The 21,226-nt window shown below is 51.0% G+C and overlaps 1 protein-coding gene across 2 annotated transcripts; it reads left to right on the plus strand.

Annotated features, from left to right (window-relative positions):
* The first annotated feature begins 1,139 nt into the window (after window positions 1-1,139).
* PPP2R5B (protein phosphatase 2 regulatory subunit B'beta) lies at window positions 1,140-21,147 on the plus strand. 2 transcript variants are annotated; one of them, XM_083716533.1, is made up of 14 exons: window positions 1,140-1,274; window positions 7,494-7,690; window positions 8,535-8,636; window positions 9,189-9,281; window positions 10,323-10,453; window positions 12,742-12,801; window positions 14,188-14,296; window positions 14,495-14,548; window positions 15,004-15,054; window positions 15,215-15,334; window positions 16,211-16,338; window positions 17,260-17,361; window positions 18,862-19,031; window positions 21,008-21,147. In XM_083716533.1, the coding sequence occupies exons 2-13, from the start codon at window positions 7,688-7,690 to the stop codon at window positions 19,007-19,009; spliced, it is 1,101 nt and encodes a 366-aa protein (XP_083572659.1). In that variant the 5' UTR covers window positions 1,140-1,274; window positions 7,494-7,687; the 3' UTR covers window positions 19,010-19,031; window positions 21,008-21,147. The 2 variants fall into 2 exon arrangements, with proteins under 2 accessions (XP_083572659.1, XP_083572658.1); XM_083716532.1 differs by lacking the exon at window positions 21,008-21,147 and having other exon boundaries at window positions 18,862-20,980.
* Window positions 21,148-21,226: the final 79 nt, after the last annotated feature.

Consider the following 21,226-nt stretch of genomic DNA (forward strand, 5'->3'; position numbering starts at 1 on the left):
GCACACGCACCGTATTAGCCTGCTTCTGCTGTTGCTGCTGCTGCACCGGGATTAGGTCTCAGTCTCTCTTTCTCGCGCGCTTCCTTTTCCTTGTATTGCGCGGGGGAAAGCAGCACCGGGAGCTGCCGCCGTTGCCAGCAGAGGAGCCAAAGGCGGAGGAGGGCAGAGGAAAGAGGCAGGGGCCTGCCTTGCTTGGCTGCCGCTGCTGCTCCTGGTGACGGTGCGCCGGGGCCGCGCAATGCACCTGCCCGCACCTGCCGCCGGGTAGAGAAAACAGCCAGGCCGTGCCGGGCGCCCTCCTCCTCCTGCGAGCCAGCTGCTGCCGGGTGCCCCATGGGAGAGGGAGGAGGACGACGGCGACGACGACAAGGGGCTCTGGCAGGAGGCCGGCCCCGCCTGCTTCCTTGCCCCCAGGATGCCTCCTGCGCTGCTGCCGCCGCCGCCGCCTTCGGCCTGAACTAGGAAACAGACGGCCTCTGCATCTTCTCCAGCCCCACAGGCTGGTCCCCTGGACGTGGGGAAGAAGAGGAGCCGCTTGGCCTGGGCGCTGCCCCTCCAATCCCTTGGACCCCGTGGCAGATCTTGAGGGGTGCCCCCTGGGTTCAGGCTCCTGCGCCCGGATTGTGCCTGGAGCTGTTAAGGCAGGTTGCTGTGGAGGGGGGTGCCCCACTTTCACCTCAGCAAGATTTTTGGGGGAGGTGGGCCTTTGCAACAGCTGGGAAAAGCCACCTTTGCAGCCCCACAGGCCTCCTTGTGCCACAACTTGGGGGGGGGGGTTCACCCTCCATGCTCCTCGCTGGCATTCAGCTCCTCTTGGCCCTGAGTCGTCCAGCCATGGCAGCCAAGTAGGCCAGGAGTCACACTGTAGGTGAGCCCCCTTGGGCTTGGACGCGCCGACGAGACCCTGAGCCAAGGACTCGGACCGCAGAAGGAGGCCCCGGCCTGTGTCATGGGGCGGCTGCTCCTGAGGCCTAAGGAGACGCCAGACGCCGTTGCTGGGTACTAAGGACACCCTTCCTCCCCAGGGCCCTCCTGGCATAGACTCACAGCAGTGGGGGCTCGCCTGCCTCCGTTATGGAGACCAAAAATCCCGCCTGCCGTGACCCCCACCAGCCCCTCCTCCCCGGGGCTGTCCCCTGTGCCGCCCCCGGACAAAGTGGACGGCTTCTCCCGCCGGTCACTCCGCCGTTCCCGCCAGAGGCGCTCCCACAGCTCCTCTCAGTTCCGGTACCAGAGCAACCAGCAGGAGCTCACGCCTCTCCCTCTGCTCAAAGGTGAGTCCCCAGAGGCTGGTGGGCTGGGCCTGCCTCCACACCTGGGTCCTTCTAGCAGGGAGACCTGGCACAGAATCATTGGGTGGGAAGAAACACCCAAAGTTCATCTAGTCCAACCCCCTGCAATGTGGGAACTGCAGCCAAAGAATCCCTGACAGATGGACATCCAGCCTATGTTTAAAAAACTCCAGTGAAGGAGAGTCTGCCACCTTCCAAGCTCCAACATCTCTTACTGTCAGCAGAGGCCTGCCATAAGCGCAGGGGGTGGGTGTTAGTTGGGGGACACACCCTAGACCAGCAGTTCTCAACCTGTGGGTCTTCATATGTTGATAAAGGCTGCATACATACAACTCCCATCATCCCTGAGCTCTGGCCTTGCTAGCTAGCGGTGATGGGAATTGTAGTTCAACAACATCTGGGGACCCACAGGTTGAGAAAGGCTGCAAAAAGCCCTGTGTTGAGACTCCCTCAATCTTTGGTTAGGGGATACTGCCTCATTGCTGAGCTTTCAAGAGGTGCCATTACATCTGGATCTTTGTTTTGGTCACCAAAAATGGGGTTTGGGTGTACCTATTCATTTTTATAGATTCAATACATTTCTGTCACACTTTCCTTGCGAGGAGCTCAAGGTGCTGTGCTCAGTTATCTGCTGTCTTGTTCTATCCTCGTAACAACCCTGTGGGATAGGGCTAGGCTTGAGAGACCATGACCTGCTCAAGCTCACCCTGTGAGCTTCATGACGGAGAGGGGTGCAAATTCCAGTCTGCCCCAGATCCTGGTCCTATACTCAAACCACTGCACCACACAGGCTCTTATATTGAGCTCCAGGAGGGTAGCCCTGGTTTCCTGTTGCAGGGAAGGGCATCTTCACCTCAGTGTGAGAGCATTGGGCTTGGCCCTGGCCAAACGCAGGCTCAGAGGTTTGTGGCGAAGCTCTCCTGTGGTCTCTCTGCTTACTTTGGAATCACAACTTTGAGCAAGAGGCAAGCAAAGTAAAATGCAATTTGGGGAACAATATTCATCATACTTGGAGCAGTAATAAACTGCAGGTGTGTTGGGGGGCAGGGAGTGGTGCCCATGTTCAATGTCCTCATGTGCATCATGCTCACCACCACCCTTTAGTCCCCGACCTTCTCTGAGTCGCCTGGGGAAGGCGTGCAGGGAGCTTCCACTTGTGATCAGGCAAATGCAACTGGAAAGCCTTGTGGGCCATCCACCGCTTACCATAAAACCATAAATCTGTAGTGTTGGAAGGGACCACAAGGGTCATCTAGCCCAACCTACTGCAATGCAGGAATTTTTTGCCCAACGTGCAGCTCAAACCCCCACAACCCTGAGATTATGAGTCTCATGCTTCAACTGAGCTAAAGGCATTTGCATTTGCATTGGGGGCTGAGTGTGTGGGGTGGTGGGCACCGGAGTGTTGGGGGCATGTCTTGTGTGGCCACACAGGTGAAGTTTGCATGTTCAAGCAAATATGGCTTTCCAGCAAGGTAAGAAAGCAAAGCACCTGCAGAAGGTCCCAGGTCCAGTCCCCACCTGCATCTCACAAGTAGGGAAGGTCCCCTACTTGTAACCCTAGACAGCTGCTGCCAGTCGGCATGGATAATCCAGATGGACCCATAGTTTGACTCTGTCTAGAGCAGCTTCCTATGGACCTCTGGCTGGAGTGACGCGGCTGCTTCTTGGTGGTGAAAGCCTTTCTTCACGCAGCGCATCATCAAATTGTGGAACTCGCTCCCCCAGGAGGCAGTAAGACCCACCAACCTAGATGGCTGGGGAAATCCATGAAAGATCAGACTGTCAGTGACTGCTAGCCATGATAGCTATGCTCTGCCTCCGAAACTGGAGGAAGCAATGCTTCTGAACACCGGTTGCTGGAAGCCACAGGAGAGAGTGCTCTTGTGCTTGGATCCTACTTGCGGGTTTTCCATACGAGCCACTGTATGTAAGAGCAGCATGCCAGACCTTGTGGGCCGTTGCACTGATTTGGCAGGCTCTTCTGATGCTCCTCAGTCCTCCTTGGGTACCACTTTGCAATTGAGAGCAGCCGCTGGGAGTTGTCCTCTCTCCTGCCACTCTGGTATTGTTGGATGCAGCCAGCAGGCCAGGCCAGCATCTCCCACCCCTTCTGCATCCTCCTCCTCCTCAGCTGTAGAGGCAACCCTAAGCATCCTGTCTTCTTCTGTAGCCATGCTCCATCAGAAGCGCACATTGGAGTCCTTGTGCCACTAAGTAAGCTCCCATGGGAGAGGACCACAGCTCAGACGTACCTATACAGGCAGAATGTCGTGGCTCTTGCAGCTAAAAGAGAAGAGTCCATAAGTGATGGGAAATGCCCTTCTCGGCCTAAGACCCCTGAAGAGTTGCTGTCTGTCAGATACAGACAGATGTCTGACCTGGTATTAAAGCAACTTGCTGTGTTCCCATCCTGAGGATTGCTTCTGTGTCCATGCAGAGAATTGCCCACTCAGGGGCCTGCCTTTGGGGGTCTGCAGCGGCCTGATAATGGGGAGGGGGCAGAGATCCAGGAAATGCTGAAATTGCAGGTGTGTGTCAGAGGGGACCTTGGTCCCTATACCTTTTGGGGCAGCCTCCACCACGCCCTGTAAGCCGCTGTCCTCACAGGAGGGAGCCATGATTTGACTAAAAAAACGGGAGGGAGTTGGTGGGTTGCAAATAAACACATAATAATGCAAATAACACAGATTAATTTCTGTTGGTGAGCTCAGAGTGGCCTTCAGCATGCATAAAAGCAGCCACAAAATACATTGCAAACAGGCAATTAGCTAAAATCAGCAGCGATGAAAACAGATGATGCATTAACTCAGTGGGAAGCATTGTAAAATCGGGCAGAGTTTCGTTAGCCTCCCCCGTTACCCTCAAACCCTGGGCCAGGCCTTACTGTTGACTTAATTGAGGCGGAGTTGCAACATCAAGAAAGGTTTCCTCTATGCCAGACTGGAGTGTCTTGCTGGTTTCTCTATTAGAGGCATCTTGGAATGAGGAAATGCCATCTTTATTTATTAATGGTATTTCTTGCCTGCTCTTAAGGTCCCATGAGCTGAAATGCAATCAAGAATAATGAATCATCAACAAACCATAAGACAACAGAAGCGCAAAACTAATAGCACCCTTTACAGGAGAGACAACCAAAAATTCATATATTGCTTCCAAAAGTGGGAGGCAGAGCAGCCAGCCCCACCCCACCCCATAACTGACTGCAATAGAAGCTGTTTAAACGCCCTGGGTTTGGTTTCCTTCGATTTGGTTAATTTATTGGCTTTTTGCCCTAACCTTCCTCTAGAAGGAGCACACGTTAGCTGTACAGCATCAGATTTATACAAAATTTAAAACCACTGCTGCAGATGCTCTTTTACCCTGACTTTTGACACTTGAGATGCATATTTATTTATACATGTTTCTTGTTAGGAACCACCTTCTGTGATTTCGTATTGCTTTAAACTGTCCTTAAATGTTGTTTTAATTATTGTTACGCACCCTGGGCAGGGTGAATAATTAATAGTAATCATAATAAAATGATAAGTGGGAAATGGGAGTGTCTGGCTGCATGCTGGGCTGGGGGCAGAAATGGCTCTCTTCGACTGCTCTCCGTTTCCTGGCCTTGAATGCTGCTCAGTTTCAAAATACATTTTAGACTCCCTCTTCCTCCGCAGTCATAAATACTTTTTGACTTTGGAGACAAAACCAGAATAGGTTCTCAAGTATTGGAAGATGCCCATTGCATTCATCTAGGCCGCCCCCCCCCCCAAATATTCCTGCATCCCTTCTGATCCCAGAACTCAGAGCTGCTCATCATCTCTGTCTCCGGATGCAGCTGATCAGCCTTATGGCTGCCATGGTTACAGTTCCCAGGGGGATTCCCAGGGCTGCTTCTTGCCCCAAGGGGTAAGGAGAAGAGGCTGCAGCAGCAGTATGGCTTGTGTGCCTGAGTCTTATTTATTAGGGTGCTTTTATATAGCCCTTCAGAGGCACACAACTGTTACAGGGCAGTTTACAGCGAAATAAAGTTGACCGAAACAGAATCCAGCCGATAAAAAAAAAATCATGTCAAATACCTGCATAACTAAGTATAATAGCAGCATCTGCTTAAAACTGATTTCAGCCTTCCCAACCCTCCACCTCTAAGATCCTGATATTTATTTATTAAGTAACTGCTGCATTTGATCCTTGACTTCCTGCTCTCCTGGGGCGATCTTGGTGCTTTCCAGGTGCTCATCAGTTCACCAATGCCTCATTTCCCTGTTTTGGAAATGGCTGCTCTTGGCTCCTGTTGTTTTTAAATATCATCATGGGAAAAGCACCCAGTCTGGCACCTTCTGGAGTGGGCCCAACTCCCTGTCAAGGAAAAGGCTGAGGTGGGCTCTCTAGGATGACTAGGGCCACTTGGGTGAGGCTTGGTTAATTTTGGAAGGCCGAGCGTTTGAGTGTGCCACTCCACTCTTGACCTCACACAGGGCTAGTGTCTTGCGGAGTTTACTGGTGCCTGCAACTAAGGAAATGGCTTATTGGTGCCACAGCCAAGGAGTTGGAGAGCAGGCATCGCTGACTCTTAACTCATTGATGGGCACAAGTGACAGGCAGCTCCGACTTGCCAAGGTGGTCGTCCCCAGGGAATGACGTGGGTTTTCTGGAAATTTTGGGATCGGAAATTTTTCCCACTGCACTAAATCACTGGAGATTTTACATGTTTGTTTTATACTGAATATATTTTTTTTTAAAAAAATTAAGCAGTGTTCATTTTCTATGCTGTATAAACACAAAGCCTTTTCATGTGTGTTGGAAACAAAATATTTAATCTAGGGAAATAATTCAGTAAAGCACCACTTAATGCAGTTTAAACATGGTGGTGGAAACTGCACTTGGAAACTGTTTTTATTGCAATACTTGGAAATAACTGGAGAAAAAATGAAAGGAAAAACAACCACCTTGGTTTCAGGAAGAGCCATAACACAGCGGTAGACCATCTGCCTTGCATGCAGAATGTCCCCAGCTGCATCTCCAGGCGGGGCTGGGAATGCCCCCTGCTTATAACCCTGGGGAGTGCCTGCTAGTGTCCTGAACCACATGGACCCATAGTCTCACCTTGGAGAAGGCAGGTTCCCAAGTACTGCTGTCTGGAATTATGGGTCTTGCAAGGTTGCCACGGCCAGTGTTTGGGGGATGCACCTGCCAGAGGCCACATCGGCAGGATGGTCAAGCTCCCCCTTGCGCTGGTGGCAGGCGGTTCGGCCCTGTGAACCCTCCATGCTCTCTGCTTGGTGCTGGTGGCAGTGGCAAGGGTTGGGCCGGCATGGGGAGCTTTGTTTGCCCTGCACGCTCAACCCCTGGTCCTGCCTGTTGCATGTTCCCTGGGCTCCAGCAAAGGACACAACCCCGCTGGTGTTCTGTCTGTTGAGCTATTCTTTCTTCCCCCAGAGCACAATTCAAAATGTTGGTGCTGACCTTTAAAGCCCTAAACGGCCTCGGTCCAGTATACCTGAAGGAGCGTCTCCACCCCCATCATTCTGCCCGGACACTGAGGTCTAGTGCCAAGGGCCTTCTGGCGGTTCCCTCCCTGCGAGAAGTGAGGTTACAGGAAACCAGGCAGAGGGCCTTCTCAGTAGTGGCACCCGCCCTATGGAACGCCCTCCCACCAGATGTCAAATAGAAAAACAACTAACAGACTTTTAGAAGACATCTGAAGGCAGCCCTGGTTAGGGAAGCTTTTAATGTTTAATAGTTTATTGTATTGTAATATTCTGTTGGAAGCCGCCCAGAGTAGCTGGCGAAACCCAGCCAGATGGGCGGGGTATAAATAAATTATTATTGTTGTTGTTGTTTTTGTTGTTGTTGTTACCACCCACTTTTGCCAGCTCAGGTTATTTGTCCACTTGCATCTCCAGAGTTTCAGATGGGTCTCTTCTTCCCAGCCCTTCCTGGGGGTGACATGGGTTGAACTCTCTGTGTGTATAACAAGTGTCTCCCCACCCTGGCCAATGGCCTTTTCCTTACAAATAATTAAAACAGAGCAAAAATGCGCATAGTCTGCTTTTTCTCCACCACTAAGTAGCTGTGACCGGACTGCCCCGATGCACTACGGAGAAGGGGGCTCCGATGTGTTGGAGGGTGAGACCAGCCAGCATGTTTGAGCCCCAGCACCTCTTGCACCACCACCTGCTGAGCCCTGTGTGTGTGGTCGCTTCCTCCCCCCTGCAGATGCTCCTGTCTCAGAGCTGCACGACCTCCTGTGCAAGAAGCTGCAGCAGTGCTCCGTCCTCTTCGACTTCCTCGACTGCGTCGCCGACCTGAAGGGGAAAGAGATCAAGCGGGCAGCTCTCAACGAGCTGGTGGAGTGCGTGGCCACCAACCGTGGCATCCTCATTGAGCCGCTCTACCCTGAGATCATCAAGATGGTAAGTGGGGAGAGGGGAGGGAAGAGGATGGGCTCCCCTGCCACACAAACAAGCAAAAGCAGGGTGGTTCAATTGGTTGCTGGTCACTGGCAGCAGCCAGGGAGGCTGCATTGGTTGCTGGCAACAGCCAGGGAGGCTGAAGCTAGGAATGCGTTCTGCCAGCTTGAGCAAGACACCCCAGCACAGGTTATGACACAAGGGGAGGCAAAATGACCTCCAGTGAGGGATGGATGGAGCACTCTCCAAATCTTTCCTGTTCCGTTTCTGCATTTAATGTGGATGGGTAAAAAAAACAAAAACAAACCACCACCACACACACACACACACACACACCAGTGAAAAGTAGTATTTTAAAAATAATGCCTTTCTGGACAGAAGTGCTGACTATTATACAAGCAAGTACAGGCTATGATCTCCCTCCTTTTATTCTCTCTGAAGTTGATAGTAGGGTGCCAGGGAAGATCTCATAACAGTTCCATTGCAGCTATGGGCACCATGTTGGCAACCCCTGTGAATGATCTCAATTGCCCTTTCCCTGAGATTCTTTGGGCATCTGGCTGGTCCCTGTCAAAGCCAGAAGCTCGAGGGGTGTATTTTTATAGGGGGCAGGGGTGTACCTTGCAGGGGTTTAGAACAGCTTGCTTGAAGTGGTAACTAGTCTGTATAGCAGGCATAGGCAAACTCGGCCCTCCAGATGTTTTTGGCACTACAACTCCCATCACCCTTGACCACTGGTCCTGTTAGCTAGGGATGATGGGAGTTGTAGTCCCAAAACATCTGGAGGGCCGAGTCTGCCTATGCCTTCTGTATAGCTTGACTGATTTCTTCTCTCCCTTCCCTACAGATCTCGGTCAACATTTTCCGGACGCTTCCGCCCAGTGAGAACCCTGAGTTTGACCCCGAAGAGGATGAGCCCAACCTAGAACCCTCGTGGCCACATCTCCAGGTAGGACTCCTCCGTGGGGCTGCCTCGTGTGGGCATGTGTCATTTTGCCTGCATGGCAGAAAAGTAGTGGGTGCAGTCTTAGCCACCTCCACCCCTGGCTTGCTGGTGGATGCCTTAAACCAGTGGTTCCCAAAGTGGGTGGTGGGTTTACTTGCAATGGGGGGGGGCGCTAAGAGTCAAGAGGGCAGCGGGGGGGGGGGGCAATGTGCTGGAAGTGTAAATGACTAACTGAAAAGCTGGTATCACCAGATTGAGTTTTTTGTTGAATTAATTAAACTAAAATAGTTTTAATTGGGTTTTGAAGAAATGTGCAATTAATTGTGATTGCCTTTAATTTTATTGTGCTATTATCTTTCTTTGTGGGTTGTGCAAACTGCTATTCTAAAAAATGTGTTTGATAGGGTAAGGGGGAACCAGGGATAAGTTTATGGAACCAAAGGGAAGGTGGTCTAAATTTGGGGGGAACCAAAGTGCCTTGGGGGCAGGTGGGGGCAGGGAATTGGAAGATTTTTTGGTGGTGATTAATGGTTCCACCTCTCTATCTCTTTCCAGCTTGTGTATGAATTTTTCCTCCGGTTCCTCGAGAGCCCAGACTTCCAACCTTCGGTCGCCAAGCGTTACATAGACCAGAAATTTGTATTGCTGGTGAGTGAGAAGGGGCAAGAAGGCTGAGCAAGGGTGTGTGTGTGTGTGTGTGTGTGTGTGCGCGCGCCTGGGGCAGCAAAGCCAGGTTACTGGGCATTGAGTGTGAGTCCTCTTCACAGGTGTGTCACAAGCCTTGCTCCTTCTGCAGTGACTCTGTTGTGGTACTGCAGAGAAATGAGGCTGTTTTGACCTCCAAAACTGCTGTGGAAAACTTTTCTATTCCATGAAACTTATGCAGGCAATTGAGAATGCATCTTTTCGTAATGGTTGATGGTCTCTGATTCTAAAGCTTTTTGTTTGTGTGTGCGTGTTAATTATATATAGTGGTACCTCGGGTTATATACGCTTCAGGTTACATACACTTTAGGTTACAGACTCTGCTAAGCCAGAAATATTACCTCGGGTTAAGAACTTTGCTTCAGGATGAGAACAGAAATCGTGCAGTGGCGGTGCAGCAGCAGCAGGAGGCCCCATTAACTAAAGTGGTGTTTCAGGTTAAGAACAGTTTCAGGTTAAGAACAGACCTCCAGAACGGATTAAGTTCTTAACCCGAGGTACCACTGTACAGACATCCTTGTCATAAACTTCCTTGGCATTTTTAAAATCAGGCAGCGACACATAAATATTTTTAGACATAAATAAATAAGACACAGCCAGGAAGGAGCTGGATGCCCTCCTTGGAAACCGGGGCCCGAATAATAATAATAATAATAATAATAATAATAATAATAATAATTTATTTATATGCCACCCATCTGACTGGCTTGCCCCAGCCATTCTGGGCAGCTCCCAACAAGAAAATAGTAAAATCACAATACAAGCTTGGCTGCCCTCTGGGACACCTGGTTGGCCACTGTGAGAACAGGCTGCTGTGCCAGGACCTTCTTTGGACTAATCTTAGGCTGTGCACATGACTCTGCTTGCAGAAGGCAGCAAGTTAAGTCACTGGCATCTCCCAGTCGTGCTGGAAGCTTGGAGAGCCGCTGCCTGGTGTTCAGTAAAAGGCTCTGACTCCTCCTCTCCCCTCTCGCTTTCCTTCAGCTACTGGAGCTTTTCGACAGCGAGGACCCTCGGGAGCGCGAGTACCTCAAGACCATCCTCCACCGCGTCTATGGCAAGTTCCTGGGCCTGCGAGCCTACATCCGAAAGCAGTGCAACAACATTTTCTTGCGGTGAGTTCCTCTTTTTTTTGCTCCACTCCAGGGTTGCTCCGCATCCTGGCCTCTTGCAGCACAGGCTTCTCTCCCCAAAACTCTGCCCACCCAGTGTGGTCAGAAGCAGTTGCTCAGGTCTCGCTGCCAGCCTCTTTTCTGGCCAAGAAGGCAATTTGCAGGTGGCCTGCATCCGTACGTTGAAAGGTTCGGAACACGTAAAAGAAGGTATCTTCTCCCTAAATCCCCTTTGACACATAAACTACAGGATAAGGATGACTTTAAAGATGAATGAGAACCTTTTACAGAGTACTTAAAGAAACAACAAAGTGAACTGGACTCCCTGGCAGGTTTTCAATAAACACTCACCAACTTTCTATTGACAATAACCAGTCAGATAAATTAAGGATTTATACAGTTTTGTAACATGTAGAGTATAGTATTTGTAGAGAGATTGGAGCTGAGTAAAGTCGGGGGGGGAGGGGGGTTATTTTATGTGGGGGGGGGGGGAAATGTGGGGGAATCAAGGATGATATGTATTAAGATAATATGTTTTGTTTAAATTCTTAATAAAAAATACTAGAAAAAAAGAAAAGAAAGTATCTTCTCCACAGGAGGCAGTAGCCTAGATGGCTTTAAAAGAGGATTGGGACAGATTCATGTAGAGTTGGGAGGAACCTCAAGCATCCTCTAGCCCAACTCCCTCCAAGGCAAGAATATTTTGCCCAGTGTGGGGCTCAAACCCACGACCCTGAGGTCAAGAGTCTGATGCTCTACCAACTGAGCTAACAAGGGCTACTAGTCATGAAGTCTGTGCTGTGCCTCCACAGTCGGAAGCAATAATGCTTCTCAGTACCAGTTGCTGGAAACCACAGGAGGGGAGAGTGTTCCTGTGCTCAGATCCGGCTTGCAGGATTCCCTTGGGTGGCCACTGTGAGAACAAGATTCTGGACTAGATGGGCCACTGGCCTGAACCAGCAGGCTCTTAAGTTCTTACCCATGTGGTGAGAGCCCATTCAGGGGGGATAATGTAGCCTGCTGTCCGCTAGAGGGCACGATGACCTTGTCCTGTGTTCTCCCTTCATTCCCTAGCTGGGGACTCCCCCACTTTTCTCGCTGGCAGATAAAGATGAGTAGCATATAATGGGTGGTGCAGGAGCTGCCAGACCCAAGGGATGGGGAACCCGCAGCCCTTCAGATATTGTTGGACACCCAACTCCCAGTAGCCAGCATGGCCAATGGGTTGGAGTTGGAGTCTAGCAACACACAGTTGATAGAGCACAAAACTCTTAATCTCAGATTTCCTGCATTGCAGGGGGTTGGATTAGATAACTCTTGGGGTCCCTTCCATCTCTACAATTCTAGGATTCTGTGGTAGGAGAGGCTCACTCTGGGCTGGTGCCCTGAATACCCTTCCTGGGGGCCAACTTGACATCCCAGCACCCTTATAATATAATAATTTATTATTTATACCCCGCCCATCTGGCTGGGTTTCCCCAGCCACTCTGAGTGGCTTCCAACCGAATATTAAAAGCAATACAGCATCAGACATCAAAAACTTCCCTAAACAGGGCTGCCTTCAGTTGTCTTTTAAAAGTAAAATAGTTGTTTATTGCCTTGACATGTGCTGGGAGGGTGTTTCCTAGCTGGGCTAGGAAAGAAGAGGATCCAAGCAGAAAATGGCAGTGGAGCCCATGGTGGCAGTTCTGCCTTCTCCCCAATCTGAAGGCGGCTGTGGTGCTGCAATGTGATGTGTTGCTGCTGTTTGTTTATATGCTGCCTTTCAGCCGAAAAGGCTTCTGAGGCAGCTCACAAGAATAAACTGACAACGGTATTTAGGCAGATACAAATGCAAAGCATGTCAACTATATTAAAAACCCAACATGACTCTGTTCCTGCCAGAAAAGCCAGGAACAGTCCCTGCAAAAAAAAAAATGTTAAGAGAAGAGAGCCCATGGTGGTGCAGTGGTTAGAGTGTTGGACTCTGGGAGAGATTTGGGTTTGAATCCCCACTCGGGCATCGCGAAGCTCACTGGGTGACCTCAAGCCAGTTGTTGCTCACTCTCAGCCCTAGCCTACTTCGCAGGGCTGTTGTGGGGAATTAAAGAGCGAAGGACGAACCACGTGAGCTGCCTTGCAACTCCCTGGAGAAAAAGCTGGGATGTAAAAGCAATAAATAAAAACCAAGAATACTTCAGCAGCATCTTTGCCATACAGTGGTCCCAGGCGGGGTGGGTGGGGTGGGGCAAGGCAGGTGGGAAAGCTGGTGGCCGTGATGTGATCCCTAACTCTCCCCCCCCCCCCCCCAGGTTTATCTACGAGACGGAGCATTTCAACGGTGTGGCGGAGCTGCTTGAGATCCTGGGAAGGTAAGCACCTTAGGACATGGAGGACGGACATCAGCCGGAGCTGCACCCTCCTGCCTCTGTTGAATGTTGAGGGGCCTCTTTCCTTCCCTCCTCTCCCCTTCAGTTTCCGCCATGCACCAGCTGGGCTCCTTCCTGGCTGCTTCTGCTGCTGTGGGCGGAGCAAAAGGGCAAGACGCTGAGTCATCGGAAGCTCAGCCATGTGCTCCGTCACCCACGACTCAGGAGTCTCGGTTGCATGACAATACAATCCACGAGATGCCACAAGCTCACGCTGTTTTTATTTTACTTTATTTTGCCACATTTTGAGATTTAAACATTTTTTGTTTGATCCACCTCGCCTTCATCGCACCGGTGACTACCATGACATTTCCTTTCCCAAAAACGTAGAAGTATTTGTTAAACGACAACAATACTTATGCTGTACAGTGGTACCTCAGGTTACATACGCTTCAGGTTACAGACTCCGCTAACCCAGAAATAGTACCTCGGGTTAAGAACTTTGCTTCAGGATGAGAACAGAAATCGTGCTCCGGCGGCAGCAGGAGGCCCCATTAGCTAAAGTGGTGCTTCGGGTTAAGAACAGTTTCAGGTTAAGAACGGACCTCTGGAACAAACTAAGTACTTAACCTGAGGTACTACTGTATTCGTATTCTGTGGGTGCTGCAGAATGCTTTTCTTTTGGCATCTTCTCCTCCTTATTTCTTACTTCCCCCTCTATAATTTTTCCCTTCGCTTATAATTTAAAAAAATTGTAATAAGTTAAAAGGAAGGGTGAGATGTAATTTAAATTTGTTAAAATTCTGACATTTTCTGTAAAGTCCTGGGAATTTTGGGGGGAATGGATCCTGGGAAGGATTGGAACAGTAGTGCTGGTTTCTTCTCCCCTACAAATCTTCCCTGCCGGCAATCAGGTGTTGAAGATGGGAGTTGAGGGCTCTTCTTTCTCAGAACTACTCAGGAGAAAAGGCAGGGTGTGTTCCTTCCTCTGGGGGACAGCAGATTCCCAACCACTCCCTCCCCCAGTTTTCTATTTATTTATTTTGCTGCAAAAAATGTATATGCTGCTTTATCGCAAAAACTTCAAAGCAAAAAAAAATATACCGAAAACAATTAAAACATTCCAAAGATTTAAAGCCAGCAATAAACTAAAAATGCACATCAGCATTCTGCATATCTGGGCAGGCTTGTCTAACCAGAAATGTTTTCGGCAGGCGCCAAAGAGTGTGCAGCGAAGGTGCCTGTCCGATGTCGCCATCAATAGGCAGGGAGTTCCAAAGCTGTAGGTGCCGCCACACTAAAGAGATCGATTTCTTGCAGTTGCGGAACGGGTGTCGCACGGCACCGGCTTTGATGCCTCCCACTGTGTTTCCTCCCTCCCCTCCCCAGTATAATCAACGGGTTTGCTTTGCCCCTGAAGACGGAGCACAAGCAGTTCCTGGTTCGGGTCCTCATCCCGCTGCACTCGGTGAAGTCCCTCTCCATCTTCCACGCCCAGGTGAGCCTCACTCTGCAGGGAACCTCCGCCTCCCTTGATGGTCAAAGGGGCCTCTGCTGTCAGGTGGGGTGGGAGGGTGGGGAAGATCTGCAGTGGAGTGATGCTTGGGCCTCTGGTGGGGGTTGTGAGAAGGGGGGGTGCTCCTGGGTGTCCCCGAGCTCTAACCTCCGACCCTTGACCCCACTTTGTCTCCTGCAGCTGGCTTACTGTGTGGTCCAGTTCCTGGAGAAAGACGCGACGCTGACCGAGCATGTGAGTCGGGATTTGGCCATGTGGGGTGCTGGTTGTGGGGTGCAGCAGAGCAGCAGGTGGGGGGGGGAGAAAACCCAAGTCCCATGGGGAACAGTTAAGGGAGTACCAAATAAAAATAATACAGTGGTACCTCGGGTTACATACGCTTCAGGTTACATATGCTTCAGGTTACAGACTTCGCTAACCCAGAAATAGTGCTTCAGGTTAAGAACTTTGCTTCAGGATGAGAACAGAAATCGTGCTCTGGTGGCGCGGCAGCAGCAGAAAGCCCCATTAGCTAAAGTGGTGCTTCAGGTTAAGAACACTTTCAGGTTAAGAACAAACCTCCGGAACGAATTAAGTACTTAACCCGAGGTACTACTGTATTATTATTATTATTATTATTGTTATTATGCCAGTGGCAGGATGTGTATCTTAACGTTTCCATGTTTTGACCTTTCTCCTCACCTTCCCAGGTGATACGTGGCCTTCTGAAGTACTGGCCGAAGACCTGCACCCAGAAGGAGGTACAGAAGGGTCAAGTGGGGACGAGGGTGGGAGTGGAGGCAGATGGGGGAAGCCTTGGTGCTGTTGCCCCATCGTGGCCCAGTGGCACCGCCAGTGCCTGCATCCCAGCCTAATCCCAACATATTCTGCTCACCTTTCCCTGCCCATCTGTCCACCCAGGTGATGTTCCTGGGAGAGATCGAGGAGATTCTGGATGTCATTGAGCCCTCTCAGTTTGTGAAGATCCAGGAGCCCCTCTTCAAGCAAGTGGCTCGGTGTATTGCCAGCCCCCACTTCCAGGTGCTCTTGGGGCAGGGGGTGGGGTGAAGGGAGGGGAGATGGGGCCAGAGCTCATTCAGCTTGGGGGTCTCACTATTTTTGAGATGGCGGGAGGGCACACTGATACCTCTCTTCCATGAAATTGTCCAATCCTCTTTTTTAAGGCTGTCCAACTTTGGTACTTCCTCCTGCAGGAATGAGTTCCATAGTTTAACTTCATACTGCATGAAAGACAACGACCTTTTATCTGAGTCTTCCGACATCCAATTTCCATTTCCTCCCACTTCTAGTTTGTTTGCCGTCTTTCTAAAGGCGGTATACAAGCTGAAGAAACAACAAACTATACACCAGAGATCACGCACCTTGTAAGAACCTGATCCAATACCAAAAACAAAATCATAATAAAAACATGCTTTGTTTTTATTTAAGCTGTTTATCTTAAAGCTAACATTCAATAATCCATTATAGTATAATAGTGCATAATAAATTAAATACCGGTAAATAATAATTAAGCATAAATTCACTCTTTAACAATTACAGTAAAAATAATTATAATCCATAAAAATGCATAAGATACCACGATACATATGAAAACTTCTAAAAGGATCAAATTGGGAAACAAAGACATGCAGCTTATAATATTACTGGATGTCCACCAGTTCTAGTGTTCTGAGTGAGGAATAGAAACGTTTCTTCATTCCCTTTCTGGGTGTGACATGTTTACTGCGAGAAACAGCTTGGAAGAAACTTTGAATTTTTGTACATAGGGGGGCGCTTTATTTGAGGAGAGCCAGCTGGAACTCTCCCCTCTGTTGCTGCGTTTGACCATGGAGGCAGAAAGTAGCCATTTTGGCTAGTAGTCGCCTTCCTCCCCTCTGAGCCCTCCTCTTGCTCCAGGTTGCAGAGCGGGCTCTGTATTTCTGGAACAACGAGTACATCCTGAGCCTGGTTGAGGACAACTGCCACACGGTGCTGCCCACCATTTTCGGCACCCTCTATCGCGTCTCCAAGGAGCACTGGAACCCGTAAGTGGCTGCCTGGGTTGGGGTGCCTACAGGACCCCTGGGGTAGAGGTGGGCCAGTCCTGCAGTGTCCCTCTGCCCCCAGTCACCAGCAAAGCCTCATTGCTCCCATTGCCCAACTTTGGGGAAAGGCCACAGATTTATATCCTGCCCTGTATCACTTTTATTTATTTATTGCTCTTATCTTTGGCGCTGTGGGTTAAACCACAAAGCCTAAGACTTGCTGATCAGAAAGTTGGCGGTTCGAATCCCTGCGACGGGGTGAGCTCCCATTGCTCGGTCCCTGCTCCTGCCAACCTACCAGTTTGAAAGCATGTCAAAGCACAAGTAGAAAAATAGGTACTGCTCCAGTGGGAAGGTAAACGGCGTTTCCGTGCACTGCTCTGGTTCGCCAGAAGTGGCTTAGTCATGCTGGCCACATGACCCGGAAGCTGTACGCCGGCTCCCTCGGCCAATAAAGCGAGATGAGCACCACAACCCCCGAGTCGGTCACGACTGGACCTAATGGTCAGGGGTCCCTTTACCTTTATCTTTTGCTCTGAAGAGCTAAAAGTGGCAGACATGGTTATTCCCAACCCCATTTAATCCCCTACTACAACCTTGTGAGGTAGGTTAGGCTACCTGAGAGGCACTGATGGAGCTCAAGGTCACCCAGTGAGCTTCATGGCTGAGCGGGGATTTGAACCCTGGTCTCTCCCAGGCCCTAGTCTTAGGCTCTAACCACTCCACCGCACTGTCTCTCTTTAAGTGTAAGGCTGGCTACACCTTCCAGGGCCTCAGTAAGCAGAAGGGAACCCACTTTTAGGTTGAAAGATAATCCAGCTGTTGACTGATGGGGTGGGGCTGGAGGTGGCTTAGCAGTCCTGGGGTGTAACATCTAGATTTCCTCTCCCCCTCCCCCGGCACTGCCACCCTCTTCTCCAGGACCATTGTTTCTCTGGTCTACAATGTCCTCAAGACCTTTATGGAGATGAACGGGAAACTATTTGACGAACTTACGGCCTCCTACAAGGTGGAAAAACAGCAGTAAGTGTCTACGTGGCAGACGAGGGAGAGAAATTGCAAGTCTGGGCAGCTTCTCCTGTTTATTTATGAATATTCATTGGGAGCATTTATACCCTGCTGGCTTGGGCTGATGGGATTTGGGAGTCTAGCGCCACCCGCAGGGCCCCCACAGGTTCTCGATCTTCTCTGCATCTTTCGCAGTAGCACATGTGAAACCACAGTATATATAGGGGTTCTTTGCAGACTGCCAGCTTAGCATGAGTCAGCGGCGTGATGCAGCAGCAAAAAAAGCGAATGCAATTCTAGGCTGCATCAACAGAAGTATAGTGTCCAGATCAAGGGAAGTAACAGTCTATTGCTCTGTTCTACCTTGGTCAGACCACACCTGGAATACTGTGTCCCATTCTGGGCACCCCTGTTTAAGAAGAATTATTGACAAGCTGGAGTATGGGCCGATGGAGTGACCAGGATGATCAAGGGCCTGGAAACCAAAACTTAGGAGGAACAGTGGAGGGAGCTGGGTATGTTTAGCCTGGAGAAGGGGAGATTGAGAGGGATAGGCTGGCTGAAGAGCTGCCACAGGGAAGATGGAACAAACTTGCTTTCTGCTGCTCCAGAGGGGAGGACCCAAATCAATGACAAGACAGAAGATTATTTGATTATCATTATTAGTACATTTCTACGATTCTCCATTTTCAAACCGTGGAGGCAGAGCATAGCTGTTGTGGCTAGCCATTGGTAGCCTCTTCCTCCCCAAATTTGTCCAGTCCTCTTTTTGAAGACATCTAGGTTGGTGGAGAAGGGACGCGGGTGGCGCTGTGGGTTAAACCACAGAGCCTAAGGCTTGCTGATCAGAAGGTCGGCCGGGGTGAGCACCCGTTGCTTGGTCCCAGCTCCTGCCAACCTAGCGGTTCGAAAGCACGTCAAAGTGCAAGTAGATAAATAGGTACCGCTCCGGCAGGAAGGTAAACGGCATTTCCGTGCGCTGCTCTTGTTTGCCAGAAGTGTCTTAGTCATGCTGGCCACCTGACCCAGAAGCTGTACGCCGGCTCCCTCGGCCAATAAAGTGAGATGAGCACCACAACCCCAGAGTCAGTCACGACTGAACCTAATGGTCAGGGGTCCCTTTAGCTTACCTTTAGTTTGGTGGAACCTCAGCTGCCTCCTGTGGGAGTGAGTTCTACAGTTTACTTTGTGAAGGAAGCACATTCTTTTTTCCTATCCTGAATACAAAGCCAAAAAGAACTGTTCTGCCTTAAAACAAAAACAAAAAACAAGCTGCAGTTATGGAAAATACCACAAAACCTTTGGGAATTCGAATACAGACCCCAAATAACAATACTCTCTTGGCTCACTCCAAACGCCAACCCTTGGAAGACGGCATGCCGTATCATAGAACTTTATAGAGTTGGAAGGGGGGGTTCCCAAAGGCCATCTACTCCATATCCCTGGATGCAGGAACTGCAACTGTTTGCATCCTTTGCTGCATCTCCCTCTCCTTTTAAATTTCTCTCCTCCCAGGGAACTAAAGAAGGCGAAGGAACGGCAGGAGCTCTGGAGGCAGCTGGACGAGCTGCAATTGCGGAAGCTGCAAGGACTGGAAGAGGCCAAGATGAACCGCCTAAACCTGCAGCACTCCCTGGCTGTGCAGAGCGGAGGGGCCAGCTAGGAGCCCCCCTCCCTCCCCTGGAGCCCCCCACCCCCTGCCCTCCCCACCCACCCACTGTGGCTTGTGGGAGCAGCCCACCCGGGTGCAGGGCCTGTCCCAGAGAGCCGGACACTCCCTACCCACCCCCAGCCAGCCTGTGCCAAACCAGAGCTCCTGCCTTTCGCTCCTCCTGGGGGGGTGGGCCTGGCCCCCACCCACTCACCCACCCACCCACCCAGGGGGGTGACCACGGAGGAGGCCCGTTTGCTGTGGCTGTGAAGCAAAATGGTCTGAGTGCATGGCTATGTCTGCTGGGTGTGGGCAGAAGGAGGCATCGGAGGGGCTCCCCTGCTGGGCTTGTTTTGGGGAGGGGGAAGAATGGTGGTGAGGGGGGGTCTTAAGAGCTGTGAGGCCAGAGTTTGGGGTGGGGATCTGGTGGGTGGTACCCAAAGCAAGATTAAGCAATAGGCCTCTTCATCCAAATCTGCCCTCCCCATAGTGGTGGGGCTTTCTGTTTCGGAAGAGTGGGGAGCACCAAACAATGAGGGGGTGTCCTGATTTTTCGGGGGGGGGCTCCCTGGCTCCCTATTAGGGAGCATAGGGGTGAAGAATGGAAGCCCCCCTCTATCTCTGAGGACCTTGTTCACCAAGGCCTAGTCTGGTGGTTTCAAGCCCTAAACTGCTGCCCCCCCTCCCCAAGTGGAAGAGCCGCAGCATTTCTTCTCTCCCCCCCCCATTCTGTCCCCCCCCCCCCATTTGCTCAGCCAGAAACTGAGCAAGATTTGGGGGGAAGGAAAGGTGGAAGAGGACGTTCCACAAAAACAGAAATGGCACGTCTGAGGAGGGAGTTGTATGTGTGCAGATCTGGGCCTATGCATGCTCTCATGGGAGGCCGCAGCGGGGGGAGCACACTGGGGTTCTTCCCTCTGGGTTCAGGGCTGTGGGGGGCTGACAGCTGCTTTCTCCCTTCAGCAGTTTATTGGGGGGCGGTGGGGAGTTTGGTGCGTGTCCCCCTGGAAGAGATTCCTCGCCTCTGGGGCTTTTATAGTTTTCACACTTTTGCATTCTTGGGCGGTCAGGAGTGTGTGTGTGGGGAGGGAGAGAGAGAGAGACTCAGGTGCACTTTGCTTTGATTCTCACAGCCCCCTCCCCCCCCAAGGTGGAGCATAGCTCTAACATGTCCCCCCCCCCTTCAGCTCCCTATTTCCACCAATTAGAAGGGGAGGGAGGGGGCGATCTTGACGGGAGAAGAGTGTTCAAACTCCTGCACTTTAGAAGGGCTGGTTGTTGCACAGGTGGAAAGCAGGGATGCCTCTGATTATGGGGGGTGGGGGTGGGTAGGAAATGCTTGCTGGGAAATTGAGTTTTTTGTGGGGGGGGCATTGAGGGTCAGGACATTTCAAGGGTAAGCAGACAAGGATGTACCACCTCTCTGCAGGAGGGGGGGGGGGCGGTGGCTGCAATCTCGCTCCTTCTGTCTCAGGTCTTGCGGCGGCGGGGGGGGGGGGCGGGTATGACAACATTTGGTCTTGTGGGACTCCGCCATCCCTGACTGGGGCTGGTGGTAGCTGGGAGAAACATGTGGGGTGTTCCAGGTCCAAAATACTAGGGTGCTGTGGTTGTGGTGGCGATAAAGGGGTCAGGGGGGAGGCCTTGGTTTACTGACTATATTATTCCCCCTCCACCAAAGGGTTTAGTATCTGTGTGTGGGGAGCGGGGGGGGGGGTTAAAAGCTCCCCACTACCACCACTGCCACCCCTCCCTCTTTGCTCGGCATGATGACCTCAAAACATTATCTGTAACCAGAAGAATAGTCACTGGGTGGTTATTTTGGGGAGGGGGGAGCATTGAGTGTATTACAGTTTTATTTTTTAGCAGAACACTGAAGCCAGTTGGGCACTGTAGTATCTGGGGACACCTCCTCTTCTATAGTCTATTTAGATGCCACACTCGTGTAGTTTCCACAGGGGGGAGGCCCCGAGGCACCCAGGGGTGGGGTGGGGCGGGTGGGGTGGGGAGGGAGGATGCTGCAGAAGAGAGCTATTTTGTTGAAGGGGGGCAGGGGCGTCGTCGGTCTTATTTATTAAAAGTTTCGCCCTTGCCCTGTGTTCCTTTTGCTGGACAAGTCTGTATTCAATAAAGAGAAACCTTCCATGTCACGGCTGATTTGGACGTCTGATGTCAGTGGCTTTGGGGGGAGCGCAGCTGGGCAGGTGGCACTGATGCCGCCGAGATCTG

The sequence above is a fragment of the Podarcis gaigeae genome, assembly GCF_964106915.1.
Source record: "Podarcis gaigeae genome assembly, chromosome: 16".
In the NCBI taxonomy this organism is placed as follows: Eukaryota; Metazoa; Chordata; class Lepidosauria; order Squamata; family Lacertidae; genus Podarcis; species Podarcis gaigeae.